The sequence below is a fragment of the Anabrus simplex genome, chromosome 1 (genome assembly GCF_040414725.1).
Source record: "Anabrus simplex isolate iqAnaSimp1 chromosome 1, ASM4041472v1, whole genome shotgun sequence".
Classification (NCBI taxonomy): Eukaryota; Metazoa; Arthropoda; class Insecta; order Orthoptera; family Tettigoniidae; genus Anabrus; species Anabrus simplex.
This window is the reverse complement of record NC_090265.1, coordinates 1254149042-1254171653: the sequence shown is the minus strand read 5'-3', so window position 1 is coordinate 1254171653 and position 22612 is coordinate 1254149042. Positions and strand designations below refer to the sequence as shown.

The 22612-nt window shown below is 39.4% G+C and overlaps 1 protein-coding gene across 10 annotated transcripts in view; it reads right to left on the bottom strand.

The window, feature by feature from the left end:
• LOC136878082 (uncharacterized) overlaps nt 1-22612 on the bottom strand; it is a 326911-nt gene that overhangs the window by 114511 nt on the left and 189788 nt on the right. For 7 of the 10 annotated variants that reach the window (XM_067152057.2, XM_067152058.2, XM_068225466.1 and 4 more), the window contains one exon: nt 13283-13395. The exons of 2 other annotated variants lie outside the window; for them this stretch is intronic. In XM_067152057.2, the coding sequence (XP_067008158.2) occupies nt 13283-13395 (113 nt within the window). Of the gene's footprint in view, nt 1-13282; nt 13396-21313; nt 21423-22612 lie in introns of those variants that run through there. One more of the 10 variants, XM_067152061.2, reaches the window with a different exon arrangement.

The following is a 22612-nucleotide window of genomic DNA, read 5'->3' as shown; positions in this document are numbered from 1 at the left end:
TTGAGTCAGCTTGAGGGCCTGAGATGTGAAACTCTTTACATTCCCTGAAGTCTGCTTGTTGAGGAATAAGATAAGGTATGATTTTGTCCATCATTCTTTGAAGAACAAGTCTTTTTAGTAGCTTATAGAGATGACATAGTAATGAAATGGGTCTGTAACGCCTCAGGCCATTCTGATCTTAATTACCAAGCTTAATGATGTCAATAACCTTAGCTTTCCTCCAAACTTTTGGGATCTTGGGTGACTGAACACAGTTATTCATTAATTGCAAGACCCAACGCTTTGCAGTGGGACCAAAGTTCTCAACTTGTTCAACTCGTATGTCATCAAGACCAGCTGCCTTGCCATTTTGGAATTTATTCGAAGCCTTTTCAAGTTCAAGAAGAGTACAAGGTTGGGCAAGATTGTAATTCTTCACCTCAAATTGGCATGTCGAGGCTCCTTTCTTATCTTAAAAGAGTTAACTGGCCTACCATTTACAAGCAGCTGATGTGCAATTTGGTCTTCTTTCATACTGACTTGTGTGTTTGTTTGGGCAGGATCATTAACAAGACGCCATAGAAGCCTTCAAGCTTTCTGGCTACTTCTGTTCATGTTGTATTCTGATAACAACTTCACCCTTTGCTCCCTCTTTGCCTCAGAGAGGAAGCGATAATATTCTGTGCTGTATGACTAGTTTCTTCTCCAAAAGGATTTTGTTGATAAAGTTCATAGTATTCATCTTGCAGGCCAGAAATTTTAGACGTCATTCCTGGCAGGCAGTTCGTTCTGCATCCTGTAGGAATTGATGTCCTTCACCAGGTTTTCACTTAATCAACACTAGGAGTCATAATTTTCAGGGAGTGGACTACACTTCGTATCTTCTTGTCTAATTATGTTGAGTATTTGTATTCTGAATGTCGTTGAACAATGATTTCATTAACAAAAAGGAGATCTGGATTATATCCTCTACGCTATCTTCCACTGTTGAAAGATTAACGGACGTTGCTCTCAAGTGTTAGAGAAGAAAGTTTGTAAGTTTCAGCCCAAGAAAAACTGCTTATCAATTTTTATCCTCTTTGCTGTATCCCGAAACATGACTATGGTTATTGAAATCTCCAATAATGACGGATGTCTTGTTACAGATGTGCAAGTTCTGAGGAGGAGTAAAATAAAAATCTGCTGCAGGGAGCTTGTATACAGAGATGATTACACAAGTACCGAGTCCCAAAGAGATGATCTCGATATTAATGTCATCCTTTTTTGATATACACTATCAACATGGAGCTTGATTTTACAAAAATGGCACTGCTATATTGAGCATGGGCGCTTTCGGCTTTGGACGACAAGTTTCATTTCAGGATTTTTTTTTTTTTTCTAGTGGCTTCACGTTGCACTGACACAGACAGGTCTTATGGCAACAATGGGATAGGAAAGGGCTAGGAGTTGGAAGCGGCCATGGCCTTAATTAAGGTACAGCAGCCCCAGCATTTGCCTGGTATGAAAATGGGAAACCACAGAAAAACCATCTTCAGGACTGGTGACAGTGGGATTCGAACCCACTACCTCCTGGATGCAAGCTCACAGTTGTGCGCTCCTAACCACACGGCCAACTCGGCCGGTCCAGATAATCTAGAACATCTCTGACTTGTATCCCTATGGGTTCTTGAATACACAATGCATCACACTTCTTGTTTCGACATAGATCATGTACAGCAGTAATTGTTCTTTGCATGATGAAACACCTTCAATGTTAATAGATATTACAGTGACAGTTCGCTCTGGCTCTGTCTAGGAAATGTCCTAGTCCGCTGCCCGCGAGATATCTGGATGTACTATCTCAAAGTGATATACACTCTCCGTGGAGGCTTCTCTTGTGACCCCCAAGTCAAGGATGATGGGTTACCTAGGAGAATAATGGAGGGTAAGAGAAGAGGGAGACCAAGAGAACAATGGTTAGACTCGGTTTATAATTATTTAAAGATAACAGGTATAGAACTAAATGAGGCCCTAGAGATTGCTACAAATAGAGGATTGTAGTGGAGTTTAGTAAATTCGCGGAGGGTTGCAGACTGAATACTATACGGCATAACAGTCTATAATGAATATGTATGTATGTATGTATGTATGTATGTATGTATGTATGTATGTATGTATGTATGTATGTATGTATGTATGTATGTATGTATGTATGTATGTATGATACGAATAAAGAACTCTTATATCAGATAAGGATTTTTGCAGATGTTATGCCACTGTTTATTAGTAATAAACAAGTTACACGATTGTGAACAACTATAAAAACTCCTGGACAATGTTGTGAGATAGACAGCAGACAATGGTATGATGGTAAACAGGATGAAAAGTCAGGTTGTAAGTTTCACCAGAAGGTAAAGTCCTGTCAGTTTCAATTATTGTGTTGGTGGTATGAATGTACTTCATAGGGATCTGTACATACTTAGGAGTTAGTATAAGGAAAGATCTTCATTTGGCTAATCAAGGTCTGTCTAGCGAGGTTAAGTCACGAATGCTTCTTATGAAGCCACCATATTGGGTCTTTAAGCAAGTGTAACCAAAGGCAAGTGTATTCGAATTTAGAGGATTTTGGTATGTACATTGAAATAAAAACAAAATACCAACTATTTTTCATAAAGAACGTAATTGGGCATCTACTGCTCATGTATTTAAAACTGTATAACACTTAAATGATATGAATACATTCACAGCTATTTGAATAGGAAGATAATTAACAGAAACTGATTTTTTTTTTTTTGAAACAAGAATCAACAGAAAAGCTCATGTCCTACTCTTTTACTTCCTTACAAATTTGTCTGAGTGTGTTTCTTATTAATACCATCCGTCAAATACGTAATCTTATTGACGGAAACATAGAAATCTGTAAAGTACCTGTGTCATATTATGATTACCGGTACATGAAATACTTAACTTGAAGTACTGTACTTAAAGTACTAAAAGACAGTTGTAATAAATTATCTTTGGCATTTTCTTCATTAAGAAAGTAATTACCGATACTGTGTTTCTAAAAGGTTACCCCAGAATGTTGACAAACACTGAATGCCTCTTGAGTTGAGTGCATTAAATTATGCAGGTATGGTAACTGTTGTTATCCATTCATGTGGTATTTCTTTGGGTTCTAAAGCAAAAATACTCTGCACATATGCAACAAGAGTGATGTTCTTAGCTACTCTTAACTAGTTTATTGATAACCCATGCAACTATATAGTACAAAGTGGCAGTGGTGATTATTGTTTTAGGAGGAAGTACAACTGGGCAACCATCCTCTATAAACACTAATCAGAAGAAAACAAATGGAAGGGGTCCAACACTTCAAAAAATGAAGGTATCAGCAAAAGAAAGATGAAGGCCACAAAGTGCGTGGAAATGAAAAACTTCCTAGGCCTCGAATGCGCTATTGCCGTTGCGGTCAGAAAAGAACAAGTGTTGAACAAAGGTGTTGCAATAAATTGCCTAGCATTTGCAGATGACTTTGCCATACTTTCAGAAAGCCTTACAGATGCAGCAATGCAAGTCAATCTCCTTGAAAGACAGCCAACATGACAGGCTTGAGAATCTGTGCCGAGAAAACAAAATTTTTGACGAATATAAAAAGTGCCCCAAAGTTTTTTTTTTTTCTAGTTGCTTTACGTCACACCGACACAGATAGGTCTTATGGCGACGATGGGACAGGGAAGGGCTGGGAGTGGGAAGGAAGCGGCCGTGGCCTTAATTAATGTACAGCCCCAGCATTTGCCTGGTGTGAAAATGGGAAACCACAGAAAACCATTTTCAAGGCTGCCGACAGTGGGGTTCGAACCTACTGTCTCCCGAATACTGGATACTGGCCGCACTTAAGCGACTGCAGCTATCGAGCTTGGTCCCAAAGTTTTTAGTAATGGATATTGGTCAAATAGAAAAGGTACAGGAATTCAAATATTTGGGTGAGACAATTCAAGAAAATGGTTTAGAAAAATCTGCTATAGAGGAGAGGATACAAAAGATGGAAAGAGCTTACGGTATAACTAAGAATACTTATAACAAAACGTGCTTATCAAGAAAACTTAAAATAAAGCACTACAACACAGTAGTGAAACCAGAATGCCTTTATGCCAGCGAACGTCTAGCACTGAACTACAAGCTCGATAAATTAGAAATATTAGAAAGAAGAATTATAAGGAAAATATTAAGTCCTCTAAGAATTGCAGAGTTTTGGAAATTAAGAAGTAACAATGAAATTTACCAGAACATAGAAAACATATCAGAAACAATAAGAAAAAGGAGATTGCTATTTCTTGGACACATTTACAGAATGGATGACAATAGACTAACTAAATGAATCTTCAAGTACCTTTGGGAAAAGAAATCAACTACCACCTGGATTCAAGAAGTCACGAAAGACCTGGAAAGGAACAACATATGAGAAGAAGAATTATTGAAAAGAAAGATTTTTAGGAAGAAAGTCTTACAAATGGAAGGATTCCAAGGGAGGAAGGAAAAGAAAACAGGCACAAAGTGGACTGAAGACAGGAAAAAGAAGCACAGTGAAACAATGAAAGAATACTGGAAGAAAAGGAAAGAACTAAGGAGGAAGAATTGAAATTGTAATGTGGTCCTTAGAAGGCCGGAACGCAATAATAATAATAATAATAATAATAATAATAATAATAATAATAATAATAATAATAATAATAATAATAATTATTATTATTATTATTTAAGAATAACCTGAAAGGTTATCAATCCCGGAGCATTTGCTTCAGAGATGCAGATGGTAATGTTGGCCTTAACAATGCCGAGAATTGTGAGATTCTGGCAAAATACTTGGAACACCTGCTGAACTGCCCTGCGCCAAATCATAAATTAGAATTTTCAGAAATTCAGGAAAATCTAGAATCTGATTCACCTCCAACAGCGGAAGAAATAAAGGAAGCATTAAAAAATCTTAAAAATAACAAAGCTAGTGGGGAAGACTCCATAACAGCTGAACTTTTAAAATGGGCTGAACCAAAAATTATAGAAGATCTACAAATAATCTTTGAAGAAATTTGGGAAACAGAAAAGATCCCAGAGGATTGGAAAGTGGCTCTAATACACCCATTACACAAGAAGGGTAACAAGCAAGATGTCAACAACTACAGAGGTATATCTCTCTTGCCAGTTGCTTACAAGATATTCTCAACAATACTACTAAATAGAGTAAAATCGACACTGGACAGTCAATTGGGTAAATATCAAGGTGGATTTAGAGAAGGACGATCTTGCTCCGAACAGATTTTCAACCTGAAATCTATAATTTGACACAGATTAATAAACTCCAAAGACATAGTTGTAACATTTATTGACTTTAAAAAAGCTTTTGACTCTGTTGATAGGGAAACCCTTGATAAAGTAATCCGTGAATTTGGAGTTAAAACTAAATTGGCAAACCTAATTCGTGAAACACTTACAGATACTATCTCAAAAGTTAAATTTTTGGGTGAAGTATCTCGACCTTTCAAAATAAATACAGGTGTCAGATGGTCTATCTCCACTCCTTTTCAATTGTGTCATGGAGAAAATTGTAAGAATTTGGAATGAAAAACTGAAAGAATCTAAAATATTGCCACTCATGCTGGGGAAGAAGAACAAAGGTGTTGCAATAAATTGCCTAGCTTTTGCAGATGACTTTGCCATACTTTCAGAAAGCCTTACAGATGCAGCAATGCAAGTCAATCTCCTTGAAAAGACAGCCAACATGACAGGCTTGAGAATGGGTCTTAAAATAGTTATCAATTTAGTCAGAACAGTCAAGGACCAATTAAAATACATTCATGGTGATTCTGGTACGTCAGTGTCAGACAAACTGAAACGTGTTCCTGACAAGAATTTGGGCTTAAATGTTTCATGCTCCATCTCTCGGGTGTTGACGAGTGAAAATTTTAGCATCACTGGAATTGAAGACGAAGTTACACCCAGTGACTTAGTTCACTTCAAGTACGCTGCCATCGCAACTGTAGACGTTGAAAGGAATTTCTCAAAGTGCAAGAATGTGCTGTCCGACAATTGTCGATCTTTTTTCCTGGGCGAACCTACCAATACTCACCGTCATATACTGTAATGCGGAATGAGGTAAGGCTGTATGTCACATTTTAAGTTCACATTTTTCATGTACGTTCTAATCCAATAATACATTCGATTACTAATGGCAACAACACTTTCTTTTTTGTTTATTTTGTTCTTCAGATGTTCCCGACTTAATGGACCACTAACAAAAAAATACATTCTTGAAAGAAAAACTGAATTTGCAGTATTAAACAATGGGCTGAAATGTTAACCAGTATTTATGTGCCTCTTCATCAAAGTATGAAATTAGGTTAATTATCCATTAAATTTATGTTAGTACTAGTTGTAGTACCCGTTGTTGATGGGAAATCGCACAGAATGTGCAAAGTTATCAAACTCACCAGCTACTTTCCGCCAGTATTCAAGCATGCTATTTCACTCGGGACATAGCAGTAATCCCATCTATCGGAGATGAGTGGCAGCAGAAGAGACAAATCACATCATAACACTGGTCAATGTTGTAATGTTATTGTTGATCAGTTTTATGTGCTTTCAATATTGTAGGCTTTCACATTTAGTTTTCTTCCACGTCTGGGATATTAGAGCATCTAATGTAAAGGCAGTCTTTCCATCTTTCATGACTCCCTGTTGTCTCATTCTTCAAGTGATCGTTCCTTTATGATTTTTCTCATTTTTTATAATCATCGGCGTTGATATGGACTAAGCAACAAAAGTCAGTATGGTAAAACTGTATAAGACATAAATGAGTGGGACTTTTATTCTCTATAACGTTTGTTACGGTACGTAATACTTTCCGATGGGACCAATAACATAGGTATTTTAAAAAAATTTAGGCAACCTCGCATAAACTACCATTTCATTCAGCGTGAATAAAAATTATTTATAACCTAGACTGTAGCACCTTATTCTCAGACTTCACATACAGATTTTGATTAAATTCTGTTCACTCACCTTCTCGTGGTTTGGCGTTGATATGGACTTCGCAACAAAAATCAAAATTTATGAATATATCCGTTATCACAGCTGGTATGGTAAAAATGTATAAGACATAAATGATCAAAAATCTAATTCTATATAACTTTAGTGATGTAGTTATCAATAGGACCATTAATAACATATATATCTGAGAATTAAATTTTAGGCCTCGCCCCAAACTACAATTTCACGCAGTGTGAATAACATTATTTATAGCCTAGATTGAAAGGCCTCATTCTCCGATTTTACATAACGATTATCATTCAATTCTCTTCAGCCATTTTCTTGTGATGCCCGTGCATACATATGTGCAGACAGACAGACAGACAATTAATGTGTGTGTGTGTGTGTGTGTGTGTGTGTGTGTGTGTGTGTGTGTGTGTGTGTGTGTGTGTGTGTGTGTGTGTAGATGATAGAATGATGCAGTCTGTTTGCATTTGCGAGTTAAAATTATGTCAACAACATAAATATAGGCTGTACCAACTCGATTAGTAAATCGATTGTAAAATTGATGTCATTTTTTAAAGTTTTTGGGTCATTTTACTGATTTTTAATGAATTTTTAAACATTTTTAGGTCATCAAAATCCTGGCCCTGCTCATGACTAGCAGCTTACCTGTAGGATCAGAAACCTCCTACAAATCAGAAGGTTCTCTGTGAAATTCCAGGGAAAAAGAAGCAGGTGGAAAATGCAGAACAATGGATTACCTCAAGGTAGTGTACTTGCACCAGTCCTTTTTAACTTCTACACAAATGATCACCATTACCCACCAGGAACTCAAGAGTTTCATCTATGCTGACGGCCTTGCTCTCACTCTCAAGCTGACGGTTCCGAAGAGACAAATGACGTTAATTAGCGCAGATCTTACCACATACTACAGGAATAATAAATTGAAGCCAAATCCCCCAAAATTTGAATTTGTGTTTTCCATTTGAAGAGTAAACAGGCTGCTAGATACCTGAACATCACATGGGGAGGGATCAAGCTGGCATATTGTGAAACCCCAAAATGTCTTGGGGTTGCTTTAGACCAGACACTTTCTTACAGAAAACATTGTCTGAACACCAAGAACAAAGTACCTGGCAGGAATAATGTGGTAAGGAAGCTATGTGGAACTACCTGGGAATCACAGCCAGACACAGTGAGAAACTCAGCACTAACATTATGTTCCTCGGCAGAATGGTACAGATCTTACAATACCAAGAAAGTAGACATGGCAATTAATGAATTATGTCGCACATCACAGGCTGCCTAAGACCTACACTGTGAAGAAAAAATTGTACTATCTTGCTGGCATTACACTTCCTGATATCCGACATGAGGTAGCAGCCCACAAGGAGAAGACCACTAAAATCCCAAGCCCATACTGTATGGACTCCAAACAGAACTATCATGGTTAAGTTCATGCAACAGTTTCCTGAAGACCACACAGAAACCTGAAGAAACACAACAGCACGCAAGACTCACTTTGTGGCGAGTTAGGGTTGAGCATCTTGGAGAATGGAAAACACCTCATGAAGAATTACCAGCTGGACATATGGAGTACTGGACAACTTGGAGATCATTAAATAGGCTGTACTTGGGTGTTACTCCACCCCAATCTGAACCTTTGGTGCACAATTTATCTTTTTTCCATCTCTTTATAGACATTTTTTGTACATCTTTATATATGTAACTCTGCTTCAGACACAGTAAAAATCAATCAATCAATCCTCCATTTGCCTCACATGACCCCACCACCAAAGCCGGTTTATGCATATAACCATACAGTTCCATCAATCGCAATTGTTCCCATCTGTTTGTATCTGCGATTATCCTCGCTACTTCCATGTGAATTACTTCTAGCTTATGAATAAGATATCCTAAGTCCACCCAGCATTTACTCCCGTAAAGCAAAGTTGGTCTGAAAACAGACTGGGGACTTCTTTCTTACAGGATACTGTTGATCGCAACTGCGAGTATACTGCATTAGGTTTGCCGCACCTTCATTCAATCTGACTTAGTACACTACTGTAGTAGGAGAATACACATCCTAAATGCTCTAAATTAACTTTCTTTTCCAGCTTTGTATTCTGAACCTGACATTCAATTCTCTTAGGTTTCTCAACTAATAACATCAATTTAGTCTTGGAAGGGCTAATTTTCGTATCATACTCATTGCACATATTTTCAAGTTCTGAGATATTAGACTACAGGCTTTCAGCATAATCTGCCATTAGTATTAGAAGTCTGTGGCATGGGTCAAACTGCTTACTACATTTCCACCTATCTTAATCTCTCCCTATATACAGTACCTTTCAGTAGATGACACATGTAAGCTTTGAACAACAAAGCTGAAATATTATAGCCTTGTCCAATCCCTGTAAGTATGTGGAACCAAGAACTCATTCTATCATCACTTCTCAATGCAGCCCAATTGTCAACATAAACACCTTTGATTTCTTTTAATAATCTATCCTTACTCAAATAGTCCTCCACTATGACTAACATCCTTTACTTTGGTACTCTGTCGTATACCTTTTCTAGCTCTACACAACATTAACATAATAGTCTATTCCTCTCACAGCATTTTTCAATTATCTGTCGCACACAGAAAATCTGATCCTGACAGCACCTCCATGGTCTGAAACCTTACTTACTCTCAACCACTGATCGCATGCTTCCTTCCAAAATGTCAGTGAATACCTTGCCTGGTACACTGATCAAAGCCCGAGCGATGGCTGCCTGGTTCATGTACCTAGCTTGCAGTAGTGGGTTCGAACCCCACTGTCAGCAGGCCTGAAGATGGTTTTCTGTGGCTTCCCATTTACACACCAGGCAAACGCAGAAGCTGTACTTTGATTAAGGCTACGGTCACTTCCTTCCCGTTCTTAGCCCTTTCTTATCCCATCATCACCATAAAACATGTAAAGCAAACAGAAAGAAGGTTATAGAGAGGGAAAAAACAAAAAACAAAAACAAAAAGAAAACGATCAATGAAATATCTTGATAGTTGTTGCAATCCTTCCTATTCCCTTGAATATAGATAGGTGCTATTTCTGCTTTCATCAAATCCAATCAGAAGACACATTGCTAACATTCCATGCTAATCTTATTACTCTATGAAGCCATTTTATTCCTGCCTTCCCACTATATTTCACCATTTCAGGTCTAACTTCATTTATTCTTGCTGCTTTACGACAACTGAGTTTATTTACCATCCTTTCCACTTTCTCAAGCGTAATTCAACTGATATCATAGTCTCCTTCCTGTAAGCTCAGTTGTTCGTGACATCACCAGAAAAACTTCCATTTACGTTGAGAAGATATTCAAAATATTCTCTCCACCTGTCCAGTGATTCCCTGGAATCTGCTATGAGTTCACCTGATTTACTCAAAACACTATTAATTTCCTTTTCCCCTCCCTTTCTAAGATTCTTTATTATTGTCCAGTAAGGTTGACCTAGCCGTTCCATGTTATTACTAAAATTTTTCCAAACTTCTTCTTGGAATGAGCAATTATTTCATGTACATCCATGTACAATTCTCTGTCAACATCAGTCCTTGCTTGGAGCCATTTCTAATATGCCTCCCTTTTACGTTTACAAGCTGCACTCACCTCATCATTCTACCAGGATGTTAGCTTTTTCTTATCTTTACACACAGTTGTTCCTGGGCATTCCCTACCTGCTTCTACTACACTATCCCTGTATGCCACCCATTCTCTTTCTATATCCTGAACATTCTTACTGTCCATTGTTTCAAATTTTTCACAAATCATATCTATGTACTTCTGTCCAATTTCTTCATCCTGGAGATTTTCTACCTTTATTTGTCTGCAGACAGATTTTGCTTTCTCCATCCTACGCCTAGAGATACTTAGTTCACTTTTCAACTTCATCCTCATTTGCACCCTGACATGGTGAATACATTGAAACAATTTTTGTCCTAATTCCTACAACAACTAAATCTACTCACATCCATTAATGTGCCTGAAAGAACCTATGTTATGTACAATAGTATTCTGTATCATTGTAAAATCCCTAGAAATCCCACATATTCTTAACGGATTTCCTTAATTCAAGGTTGGTTATGACATAGTCTATCATGGATCTGGTGCCCCTACCCTCCCATGCGTAGCACTGAGTAGTCTTAAACTTTTCATAACTCCTAATCCCATACAAGCACAGAAGTACAGTACATGCTCCCCATTCCTATTGGATTCTATATCTTCCCCACATTTAACCATCACCTTCTCATATCCTTCAGGTCTATTTCCAACTCTCGCACTGAAATTGTTCATTAGCAATATCCTATCCTTGCTATTGACTTTGTCTATCATGTCACCCAGTTCTTCATAAAACTTGTCAACTTCATCTTCATCTGCACCCCAACATGGTGAATACATTGAGACAATTTTTGTCCTAATTCCTCCAACAACTAACCCTAAACACATCCATTTATTTGCCTGACAGACACTATGTTATGTACAATATTATTACTGATGAACAGTCCTACCCCACACTTTGCACTACTTCTTTTTTTAACTCCTTTTAAGTACACGTTATAATCTCTCTCTTCCTTGTTATCTCACCTTACCCAAACATCATTAACTCATAATACATCCAGATGCACCCCTTTTGCTGACTCAGCCAGTTCTGCTTTCTTTCTTCCATCAGACCCATTAATATTAATAGCTTCCCATCAAATTTCAGTTTGTTTGTCAAGTTGTTTCTAAGGAGTTCCTCGCCTGTGAAATGGAAGTTGGACTCACTTCTTCCCATATGTTTGAGGCTTGCTTAAAACTTTGTGATCGTTTTTGGTAAGCAGGATGTTACCCTACCGACACATAGTTCCAGTGAGAATATCTCCTCTAATGGTTTAGGAACCACCGGTGGATTGTATAGTCCTAGGCACCTGAGCACAAGAAAATCTGTAACTCATAATATGTTCGAGATGCCCACTCTTATTCCATAGCAAGTAGTATCCCGACTCTCAGAATGACTTTTAAGGCCACTCATCTCTTGCCCATGGTTCACGAACTAGGACGTGACTACAGAAATCCACTGACCATTTTTACTCATATCATATGTATTTTTCTCTGTTACACAATATCAGTTGGTATTAAGTATACTTAGTCTTTTAGGCAACCTCTAAATTGAAGAAGTGTTATTACCTTTATTTGTATATATAAATAAAGGTAAAGGTCCAATAATACTGCCCCCCCCCCCAATCATAACAGGATCAGATCATGCTTCATCTACTCTAATTATCAGAGTTCTATTTTCTACAAATGTAGTCATTCATTTAATCACTATTTTGTATAGTACAATAGTCCCCTTTTTGTCTCCAGTCTCCCATGAACTGCAGTCCATTTGAACTCCCGAATCTAAAATCTCTTGCTAGAATCCGGCAAGTTGAGCCTCACTGGAATAACGTTTTCTAAACCCAAACTGCCTTCTATCAAATCAGTTAGTAATTTTGCAAATTTTTAACCTATTATCCTCCATTTTCCTCACATGACCCTACTACTGAAACTGGTTTGTGCGGACAGATTCACTCATCAAGTTTATTCCTACCTTAGCCTTTATCTCCTCATTCCAATTATCCTTCTACCATTGTTCCCACCTGCTTGCACCAGTTACAATTCTTGATACTTTCAAGTCTGTTACTTCCAACGTATGGGTAAGTTATCCTGAGTCCATTCAGCTTTCACTCCTGTACAACATAGTTGGTCTGAAGATAGACTGATATAAATAAAGTTTTGTCCAAGAACTTCCTTCTTTCTTACACAATACCAGTGACTGCAAGCTTTGATGCACCTTAATTCAGTTTCACTTAGTATAGTGTCATCTTGGGAGAATATAGATCCTAAATACTTGAAGTGATCCACCCGTTCCACTTTTGTATTCCTGTCCTGACAATCAATCCTCTTAGCTTCCTTCCTTACTTACATCGCTTTAGTCTTCAAAATGCTAAATTTTATATTATGCTCATACACCTCTTTTCTCACTCCAAGATACTAGATTGCAAGTCCTGAGCACAGTGTGCCATTAAGACAAAGTCGATCAGCCATTTCATGAGTTTCATGAGTTTCAGTAAATGATCCATAAATGTAATGAAATAAAAAAATTACATAGAAGACAACTGAAGAGTTCCACACTGCAAACTGCAATGATAGTATAAATTCAGACGATTGTTAAGAAGAGATCATTACAGTTCTTCTTACATGCTGGCTTATTTGCAAAATACACTGTTCTGTTTAATACCTTGGATTTTCTTTCATCTTCCTCAGCTTGAGCAGTGTTCTCTGACATTCGTACAATATTCAATAGATCTTCTTTGTCTTTGAATGTCATCCCATGCTCCAGAAGACCCAAATCTGGTTGAAAATAAAAAGGAAATAAAGTCCACACAAAAAACCAAAACTAAATGCTTACAGTAATGAAAGCAGAAGTTAAAACAATGAAGCAGAAGTCAACGTTTACAAAACAACAGTCAAACATAAGAGAAATTCTGTCAAGAGACTCCGACTCTGTAAGAGAGGTAAGTACAGGATCTTTGTAATTAGTAAGAAATCCTTAGATGTACCAAATTTAGGTGCAGACTATGAATATTATTAATTTCTCTCTCTCTTTTAGTTGGAACATCTTTACACATGATATTCTTTTCAAATATCAATGTGGGGTGGTCAGAAAGGAAGGTCTTGATTTTCTCATGGCTGAAAAAGGCTTTTCATCACTGGTACACCATCTGCCTTTTTTAACTGCTCACTATATTGAACACTTAAGTGATATATAAGTTTCAATTTTGTTCTACTTCTGATTTACTACATGCACGGTACAAAGAAAGCTTTGGCCACCAGGACATTTCTTGCTACATGTGTAGGTAGTCAATGTACTAAGGAAGCTCAGGAAAGAAGGAATTGCTTATAGAAATGGTTGTATGTAATTCATTCCTACTTTGTTTTTTGTTTTGTTTTTTGTTAGTGGCTTTACATCGCACCGACACAGATAGGTCTTATTGCAACGATGGGATAGAAAGTCCTAGGAGTTAGAAGGAAGCGGCTGTGGCCTTAATTAAGGTACAGCCCCAGCATTTGCCCGGTGTGAAAATGGGAAACCATGGAAAACCATATTCAGGGCTGCCGACAGTGGGATTCGAACCCACTATCTCCCGGATGCATTGGTATGATATTCTAAAGGGTTGGCACACTATGTTTTGTATTTCCTTCAGTAGTGAGAATAATAATAATAATAATAATAATAATAATAATAATAATAATAATAATAATAATAATAATAATAATAATAATAATAATAATAATAATAATAATATCAATAATAATTTTGTGTGGCTATTTCTAGCCGAGTGCAACCCTTGTAAGGTAGACCCGCTGATGAGGGCGGGCAGCATCTGCCATGTGTTGGTAACTGCGTGTTACTGTGGTGGAGGATAGTATTGTGTGTATGTGTGTTGCAGGGATGTTGGGGACAGCACAAATACTCAATCCATAAGCCGAGGGAATTAACCATTTAAGGTTAAAATCTCCGTCCTGGCCGGGAATCGAACCCAAGACCCTCTGGACCAAAGGCCAGCATGCTAACCATTTAGCAACGGAGCCGGACAGTAGTGAGAACTAATTAACTATGAGTTGGATTGTCAGCAAACATTAACCGTGGAAAACTTACAGGAACAGAGCGTACAAGCATACCTTATGAAATGTTCAAAATGCCCTCCATTAACATGATACATGCATATACAATACTCCAGCAATACATCAGCGCATCTGGGATTCAATGAGATGGCAAGTTGATGCTTATCTGAATGCTAACGAAGGGCATTTTGAACATTAATGTACAATGTAGAGTTGTAGAGAACGAGTTCTAACACGGAAAAAAGATGTTTACAGATCCATGTCCATATAACATATTTTCTTCTTCTATGTATGAGGAATGAGTCCAGAAAGTTAGGCTGTACCTTATTGTTACATCCCGTATACAGCACTGAGTTACAAATAATCAGCTTCATATACTGCCACAGTAGATGATGATGATGGTGCTTGTTATCACTGACTAGAGCTAAACATAAATGGTGATGAAAAATGATTATGAGATTAAAACAATCAGTGGAATTATTTGCAATGCCTTATTTTCTAGTAAAATGATAGAAAATACAGGTGACAATGGAACAAGGCATTGCCTGGAAGTACAGATATATATAAAATTCATGATAGTTAAAATAACACATTAAAATATGCAAACACGAAATAAAATAGAGTCAATGGGATAAAAGTGCAGTTAACACAAATACACTAAGACAAGGCACATTATTACAAACGATAAGAAAGATCACTCTCCCTCATAAAATGGATGACGAGGTCTGCTGACTGCTCGTCATCTCGCAGGATGAAGGACATGGTACTTGGGAGTTTTAGCCTATGGCACAGGTCTACAAACTCCGTAAGGATGTGTACCATGGTAAGATGATCGCCGCAAGAACACACCAGAGGGGGTTCCCTTTTCAGCAAATAGCAGTGCATTACTATACCGTAGCCGATCCGAAGACAACATAATACCACTGCTTCCTTCCGAGAAGCCCGAAGGTAAGTCCTCCATACCTTCGTTGTACCTTTTATTGCTCTCAGCTTATTTGGAAGTGGAGTGGCCTGCCACTCCAGCTCCCAATGAGAAATAACCAAATGTCTCAGCTGAGAGCAAATATCACTTGCTGGAACCTTGTAAGGCAACGAGCTCCTTGGCAGCCTTATCGGCTAACTTGTTATTCTCTACATCCATGTGGCTTGGGAACCATATAAACATGATTCTGGTGCCGGCATCGGAACACCCAGCCAGCAGGTCCTTGATCCACTGCACCAGAGGGTGCCGAGGGAAACAGGTATCAGTAGACTGTAGCGAGCTCAAGGAGTCAGTACACAGAAGGAAGTGTCGGCTCTCATCGGACAGTGCGTAGCGCAGAGCTTCACAGATAGCATAGAGCTCTGCTGTGTACACACTACAGATTTTTGGGAGAGCAAAAAGAAACCTGTCATTGTCGACAATGAACGCACAGCCCACCTTTGTGTCTGTCCTCAAACCACCCGTATAAACGACGACTGAACCTGGATACCGGCCAACAATGGACAGGAAGAGCCCCCGATAAATCGAAGGGTCTGTGTTTTCCTTTGGGCCAGTGTGCAGATCCAGGATTATTTCAGGTCATCGTATTATCCATGGAGGTACCCCACTTGGTTGTCTGACAGCCGACGGTTTTCATTGTGGAATACGGAAGTATAGCTTGGGTGAAGTGACATCTGTCATAAATTTGCAGCATAGGACAGTAGCATTTGCTGGCGCCTCAGGTGTAAAGGCGGCATACCAGATTCAGCGAGCAGGCTAGCAATGGGGGTTGTACGAAAAACTCCCGTCGCCATCCTAACCCTGTTATGATGGATGCTAATCAGTTTCGCAAGGACACTTTGCTTTGCTGATCATATGCTGCACTGCCATAGTCTAACCTGGATAAAATATGTGCCCTATAAAATCGCACGAGCACCGTGCGGTCAGCCCCCCAATTAGTGCTGCTAAGAAACTTCAAGATATTCAACTTCTCTTGGTGCATTACACTTTTAACTGCCGCATATGTGGCTCCCACGATAATTTGCTATCAAAAAGGAGCCCAAGAAATCGGTAAGTGTTAACTACGGGAAGAGCAACCTTTCCTAAAAAAAAAAAAAAAAAGCTCAGGATGCGAGTGAAGAATGCACTGATGGAAAAAGTGGACAACAGAGGTCTTTGCAGTTGAGAACCGAAAACCATGTTCTAAAGTCCACTGTTCCACTCTCCAAATAGCTTGCTGTAATTGTCGCTCTGTGACTGCCATATTATTCGAGCTAAATTGCAGAGCAAAATAGTCCACATATAGCGACGGTGTTACTGCTGAACTAGCAGCAGTGACAATACCGTTTATGGTAGTTGCGAACAGAGTGACACTAAGAACCGACCCCTGTGGGACTCCATTTTCTTGAATGTGGTATTACGAATATGCCCTCCCTACTCGGACACGGATTAGACGAAGGGACAAAAAATTCGCAATAAATACCGGCAAGTTACCTCGGAATCTCCACTGATGCAGGACTAAAAGGATATCATATCGCCATGTGGTGTCATAGGCCTTTCCTGCGTCAAAGAAAACAACCACCAAATGCTGTTTTCGGAGAAATGCATCCTGGATAGAACTCTCCAGGAGTACCAAGTGGTCAGTGGTCGAGCGAGCGGCTGAAAAACCACATCGGTACTCCGACAACAGTCCTTGTTTCCCCAGACACCACACAAGTTGGCGATTTATCATACTCTAAAATAGCTTACACAAACAGTTAGTAAGACAAATAGGTTTGTAACTTCCTGCATTTTTAGAATTTTTCTCAGGCTTGAGGACTAGAATTACTATGCCCTCTCGCTACTAAGATGGAAACTCACCCTCTATCCAGACTGATTGAACACACGAAGGAGATATAATAGACTATCCTCATTAAGGTGTTTCAACATCTACAGGATGTCCGAGAAGTCCCTGTACCCCTAGTTTCATACGTTTCATATTATTATTGTTTTATTGGTACTGGTGTCCCTGCTGCTAGCGTTGTTGTCAGTCTCATTTCAGTTGTTAAGTCATAGCGGACGTGAGCGGACACAGCTACACTGTTGAGGAGCGTGGCGTGTGTGAGTGGGTGCACGAATGAGCACATACGGGGCAAACAATGACAGTGATAATGAGTGCATTTAGAGATTGCTTTGGCAAACCCCCACCTTGTAAAGCTACTCTGCTTGATAGGGAGAAACGTGCGTTTGCTTCAGGCAGTGTTGTGGACGTAAGAAGACACGGGAAGAAACGTGTGCCACCGTCACTCAATCAATTGAGCAGTCTCCACTGAAATCCATTTGCAAAAGAGCAGCTGAACTTCAAGTACCGCGGTCAACAATGCATGACCACATTAAAAGAGATTTAAAAATGAAAAGATTTAGGTCGATGCACGTGAATGAATTATCTGACAATGACATGGAGCAATGAGTTGCAGCCTGCCGTGCTTTGTTGGAACAATTCCCAACTGCCGTGTCTCGCTCAAGAGTGTTATTTTCTGATGAATGTGCGATATATCGCAGTTCACATAGGAGGAATGTGGTTTTCTGGTCTAAGGAAAATCCTCATTATGTGCAAGAGATGGAAAGGACCCCCCCCCTCATGTTATGGTATGGGCCGGGATATCATCACGTCACTTGTGCGGACCATTTTTTTATTTTATGAGTATGTGAATGGAAAATCTTATTTGCATATGTTACAATCTTGGTTAATACCTCAGCTTCAAGACAAGGGAATCATGGGTCATGTGTGGTTACCGCAGGATGGGGCTCCAGCACATTTTGCTATTCAGGTGTGCGAGTTCCTTGATGAACAATTTCAAGGCTGCTGGATTGGCCGTGGCTCACCAACAACTCCAGCCCCATTGAAATGGCCACCATGAAGCCCGGACCTTACTACGCCAGACAACTCATTATGGGGAATAATCAAGTCCCATGTGGCTCAACGTCGGTACACGACTAATGAAGAATTGTGCCAAAGAGTGAAGGAAGCTTTCATTCCATAACTCCAGAGATGCTCCGCAAGATGTCAATGAGGACTTGGAGACAGAACTCTGTGTAAGGCATGATGGTGCACATACAGATCCCCTCGATTCATAGTTTTTATATGAAAGTACTCCACTATAATATGAAACATATGAAACTAGGAGTACAGGGACTTCTCGGACACCCTGTAGTTATGGACATGGTCAGGCCCAGGAAATGTCTCCTTGCGAAGCGCCAAGGCGCTGCGGAGTTCCCACTCCATAAAGGGCACGTTGTAGTCCTCTGAAGCTTGAGTGGCAAAACTAAGGTGATGACGGTCTGCCTCCTGATGACGTTCTGCCTCCTGCTTCAGAGCAAGGAAATCACAATGGTAATTCCCAGAGCCAGGCACATCTGTGAAATGACTGGCTAGATGGTCAGCAATCGAGAGTGGTTCAGTGATGATACTGCCTGCAATGGAAATTCCTGGTACAGAAGACAATCCTTGGATACCTGAAATACGTCGAAGTTTAGTCCACACTTGAGATGGAATATGTGACGTCATAGACGACACATATCTCTCCCCCCGAAGCTTTCTTACTTTGGCGAATAAAAACTCGCTCCTGTAACCGTTATTCAGCGGCTACAACAAACACAGTAAAAGGAGGAAAGTAAGTGCAATTACACGGTACCTAAGACACTACACACACAAGAAAACAGCTGATGAACTACGCGGAACTCCGCCGATAACAACACTGGTAAATATCAGTAGGGGCAACTTGACGATAAAAACCCAAGACGTTAAAGGAGCTGGGAACCTACCCAGGGCATGGAGATGGCTTAGGTTGCAGATTCCGGAAAATCAACTCTGATCCTTGAATTTCAAAATATATTATTTACCAAAATATTATTTACAAAGGACTTTACAAACGAATTCCGAACAATTTCATTCATATCGAACTTGTGCAATACAAATTACATGTTCCTTTAGACACAGAAATTGGACGTTCCTTGACAACAGCTTCCTATAAGTTCAAAGAGTCAAGCAAATACCATACATCTAATTACAACCCAAGTCGTACAATACAATTTAGAGCGAAGTTAAACGTACCTTTCAAAATCTGAACAACATAATTGAAAAAGGGTAAAATCAGAAATATCTAAACTTGACGCAGAGGCCAGTTCAACTTGGTCCCACACCCAAAAACACTTCTGATGCGGGGCAGAGGATAAACTAGCGTACGTCAAGTGACACGGAACTACTAGAGGCAAAACCCCAAGGTAAATACATAAAACTACAATTTACATGTTTAGTGAAACAAGGAAAGGGGAATGCCTCGGAAAGAAACAGGCAAGCCCAGCTGAAAAGCTAAGGCATCCGAAATAATTGAGTGGCGAGTCTGGGTGAGGTTAGAGCAAACTCCTATATGAAAAAGCAAGCAAACATTAAGTGAAATTTAAGGTGGAACAGAAATCGAGAGTGCTTACCCCAAAGTGGCCCATCCCCGTAGCGAGACGACGTCCAAACTTCGGACAGTCAAGAGATAGAAGACGGACAGCCAGACAGACCGACAGACCCCGGTATGCTGCCTTGCTCTCTTTAAAAGGGAAACCTTGGCCTTGGTGTAGCCAATCAGAACGCAGTAGCCCGCCTATCGCCACCCAGATTCATCAATCACAACTCCTACTTCAGTTGCGAACGTTAAATAATTTTCTCGAATACGCACGATCGCGAATCTTCCATTTCCAGAACAGTCAGAACATACTTTCTAGAATACATAACTAACCAAGGCCAATACACCCTGTACAAAAATTCAAGTTACAACTTTCTGGATAGTTCCAATAAATATAGAAATGAAATCTAGTTGTTACAAATACCATATCGTCCCTGCTCTGGCAAACTAGCGAAACTGACAAACTGAGGAATCTGTAGTTCTGAAGTTCTGGTCTAGTTTTTGTTATTTATATATTGTCTACCCTCTGACAAAGTCTCACATCTGCAGCTCATTATGTATGCCTAACACATAAAACCAGTAATTAAATATAAAAATTGATTTGACATGAGTAATCAAAACTTCTTTCAGCTCTCCTAACCTTTTGACAATTTTCAGATTCGTTAGTTTGCCAGAGCAGGGACGATATGTTACCAAATTATTTATACTGTACAGGTTAGGTAGTTACATGGAATACAAATAAAATATTTTATCACCACACTTCAGATCATACAGTAAGTACTACTTAACAAGGTTTACAAATAAAATCTTCAATAAACACTTTCCACTTCCAATATATTCTACACCTGTGACATCTTCCTCCCCCCGAAAATCGAGCCATGCTTGACCCTAAACATAATTTACTGGGGAGAAAGGCGATCAATTTAGAAAACGTTCTCACTATAGTATAGATACTACAGATACATGACCCTAACAATCATGATTTTCAAGAAGTTGACTTTCTAACAATAAACCAAAACAAACTGTCAGTACACCAAAGGTCCTTTTAGTAGCCTGGAGTTTACAGTTTACCTATAATTTTCAAAAATAATAAAGGTGTTCATGATCCACCTATTCAATAAATACCACATAAATGTCCACGTGGATAGTCACACTACACTTCAAAATGCCTTTTGAACCTTTTACAATTGATCTGACTATTTCTACTCTGTCCACCAAAGGCTGTACACTCATTCCTTCTACCCACTGTTAGTCATCAGAATCTTCTCGCTTTCTCGTCAGACAGTGTTCAAGGCCTCCTTTTAGGCGAGGTTACAGACTAAATATCTTGCACCACATTTCACACCAGTCACAGCACAGCTAGGCCACAGGTACTCGCTGATGATGTGGCTGCAGACACTGCCATTTGTTGCCAGCCTCCATTCAATTTCAGTCCAACCAGGTAGCTATGTAAATTGCAGTCTAATGGTATCTTGCACCAAATAAGCAGCTGGGTGAGACACCGTCCAGTCAGACTGCCTCCATTAGGACATACGTCACAGGATTGTGGTGCCGGATGGTAGCGCCCAAGGCACAGAGTGTGCCTCCCAACTTGGCACTTTAGGTTGCCGTCAGAAGAAGCTGATCACTGCAGCCACTGTAACCTAAACAAATCGCAGCAGACAGGGGAATACTCGAGGCAAAATTATGCTGCTGGGCTCAAAGATCTTGCGTAGAGTCGCCCACCTGGGTGGCTTAATGAGTATGCAGTAGGGGCTCCCCTTCACACACCAGGGATATTAGGGCACCTAGCCCCAGGGTAAGCACTATCATTTATTCATTTGACAAGTTTACAGTGGGGGTGAAAGGAAACTACAGGAGTTTACCCTAAACCTGAAAGAAAGGGGAATAAATTCCAAGCAGTGACCCTAAACTAAAACCTACCTAACTTATAATACTAAATCCATTACACAAGAGGATACCTAAAGTATTTACCTACACAATTACTTCCAACTTACAACAAAACTTATCATTAACTTATAATAAACTCTTATAAATACCTTATAATAAACTTTATCTTATAACTAAACTCCTACAAATAGCTTACAACTAAATCTACATGGTCACCAACAATGGTATTTACCCCTCCCTACCTGACTTAAGGTACCTTGACCTGGGAGAGGTGGACTCTGCTGACCCTTTTCCTTTCGGGATCGCTCACCAATAATGTTACCACGGTAAGGAACTTTAAGATGGTGCAGGGACCTCGAAATCTGGGGGCCAACTTACCGATAACATGGTCCGCAGCACTACTGACAGGGTGCATTTTAATAAACACCTGGTCACCCACAGACAGATCGTGCGGTCTTCGTCTTTGGTTGTAATTCCGCTGGCCCTTAGCATAATAAACCTTCAAGTTCTTTTGTGCACGGTGCCAATTAGCTCGGATCTTTTCTGGGCTGGCATTGTTGGGCAGAAGATCATTAATTGACCACAGATTAGATAGAGAAGAATTTGGAGTAAAAGCCAACATTAACGAAGCAGGGGTTTGGTTGTGGCTTTCATG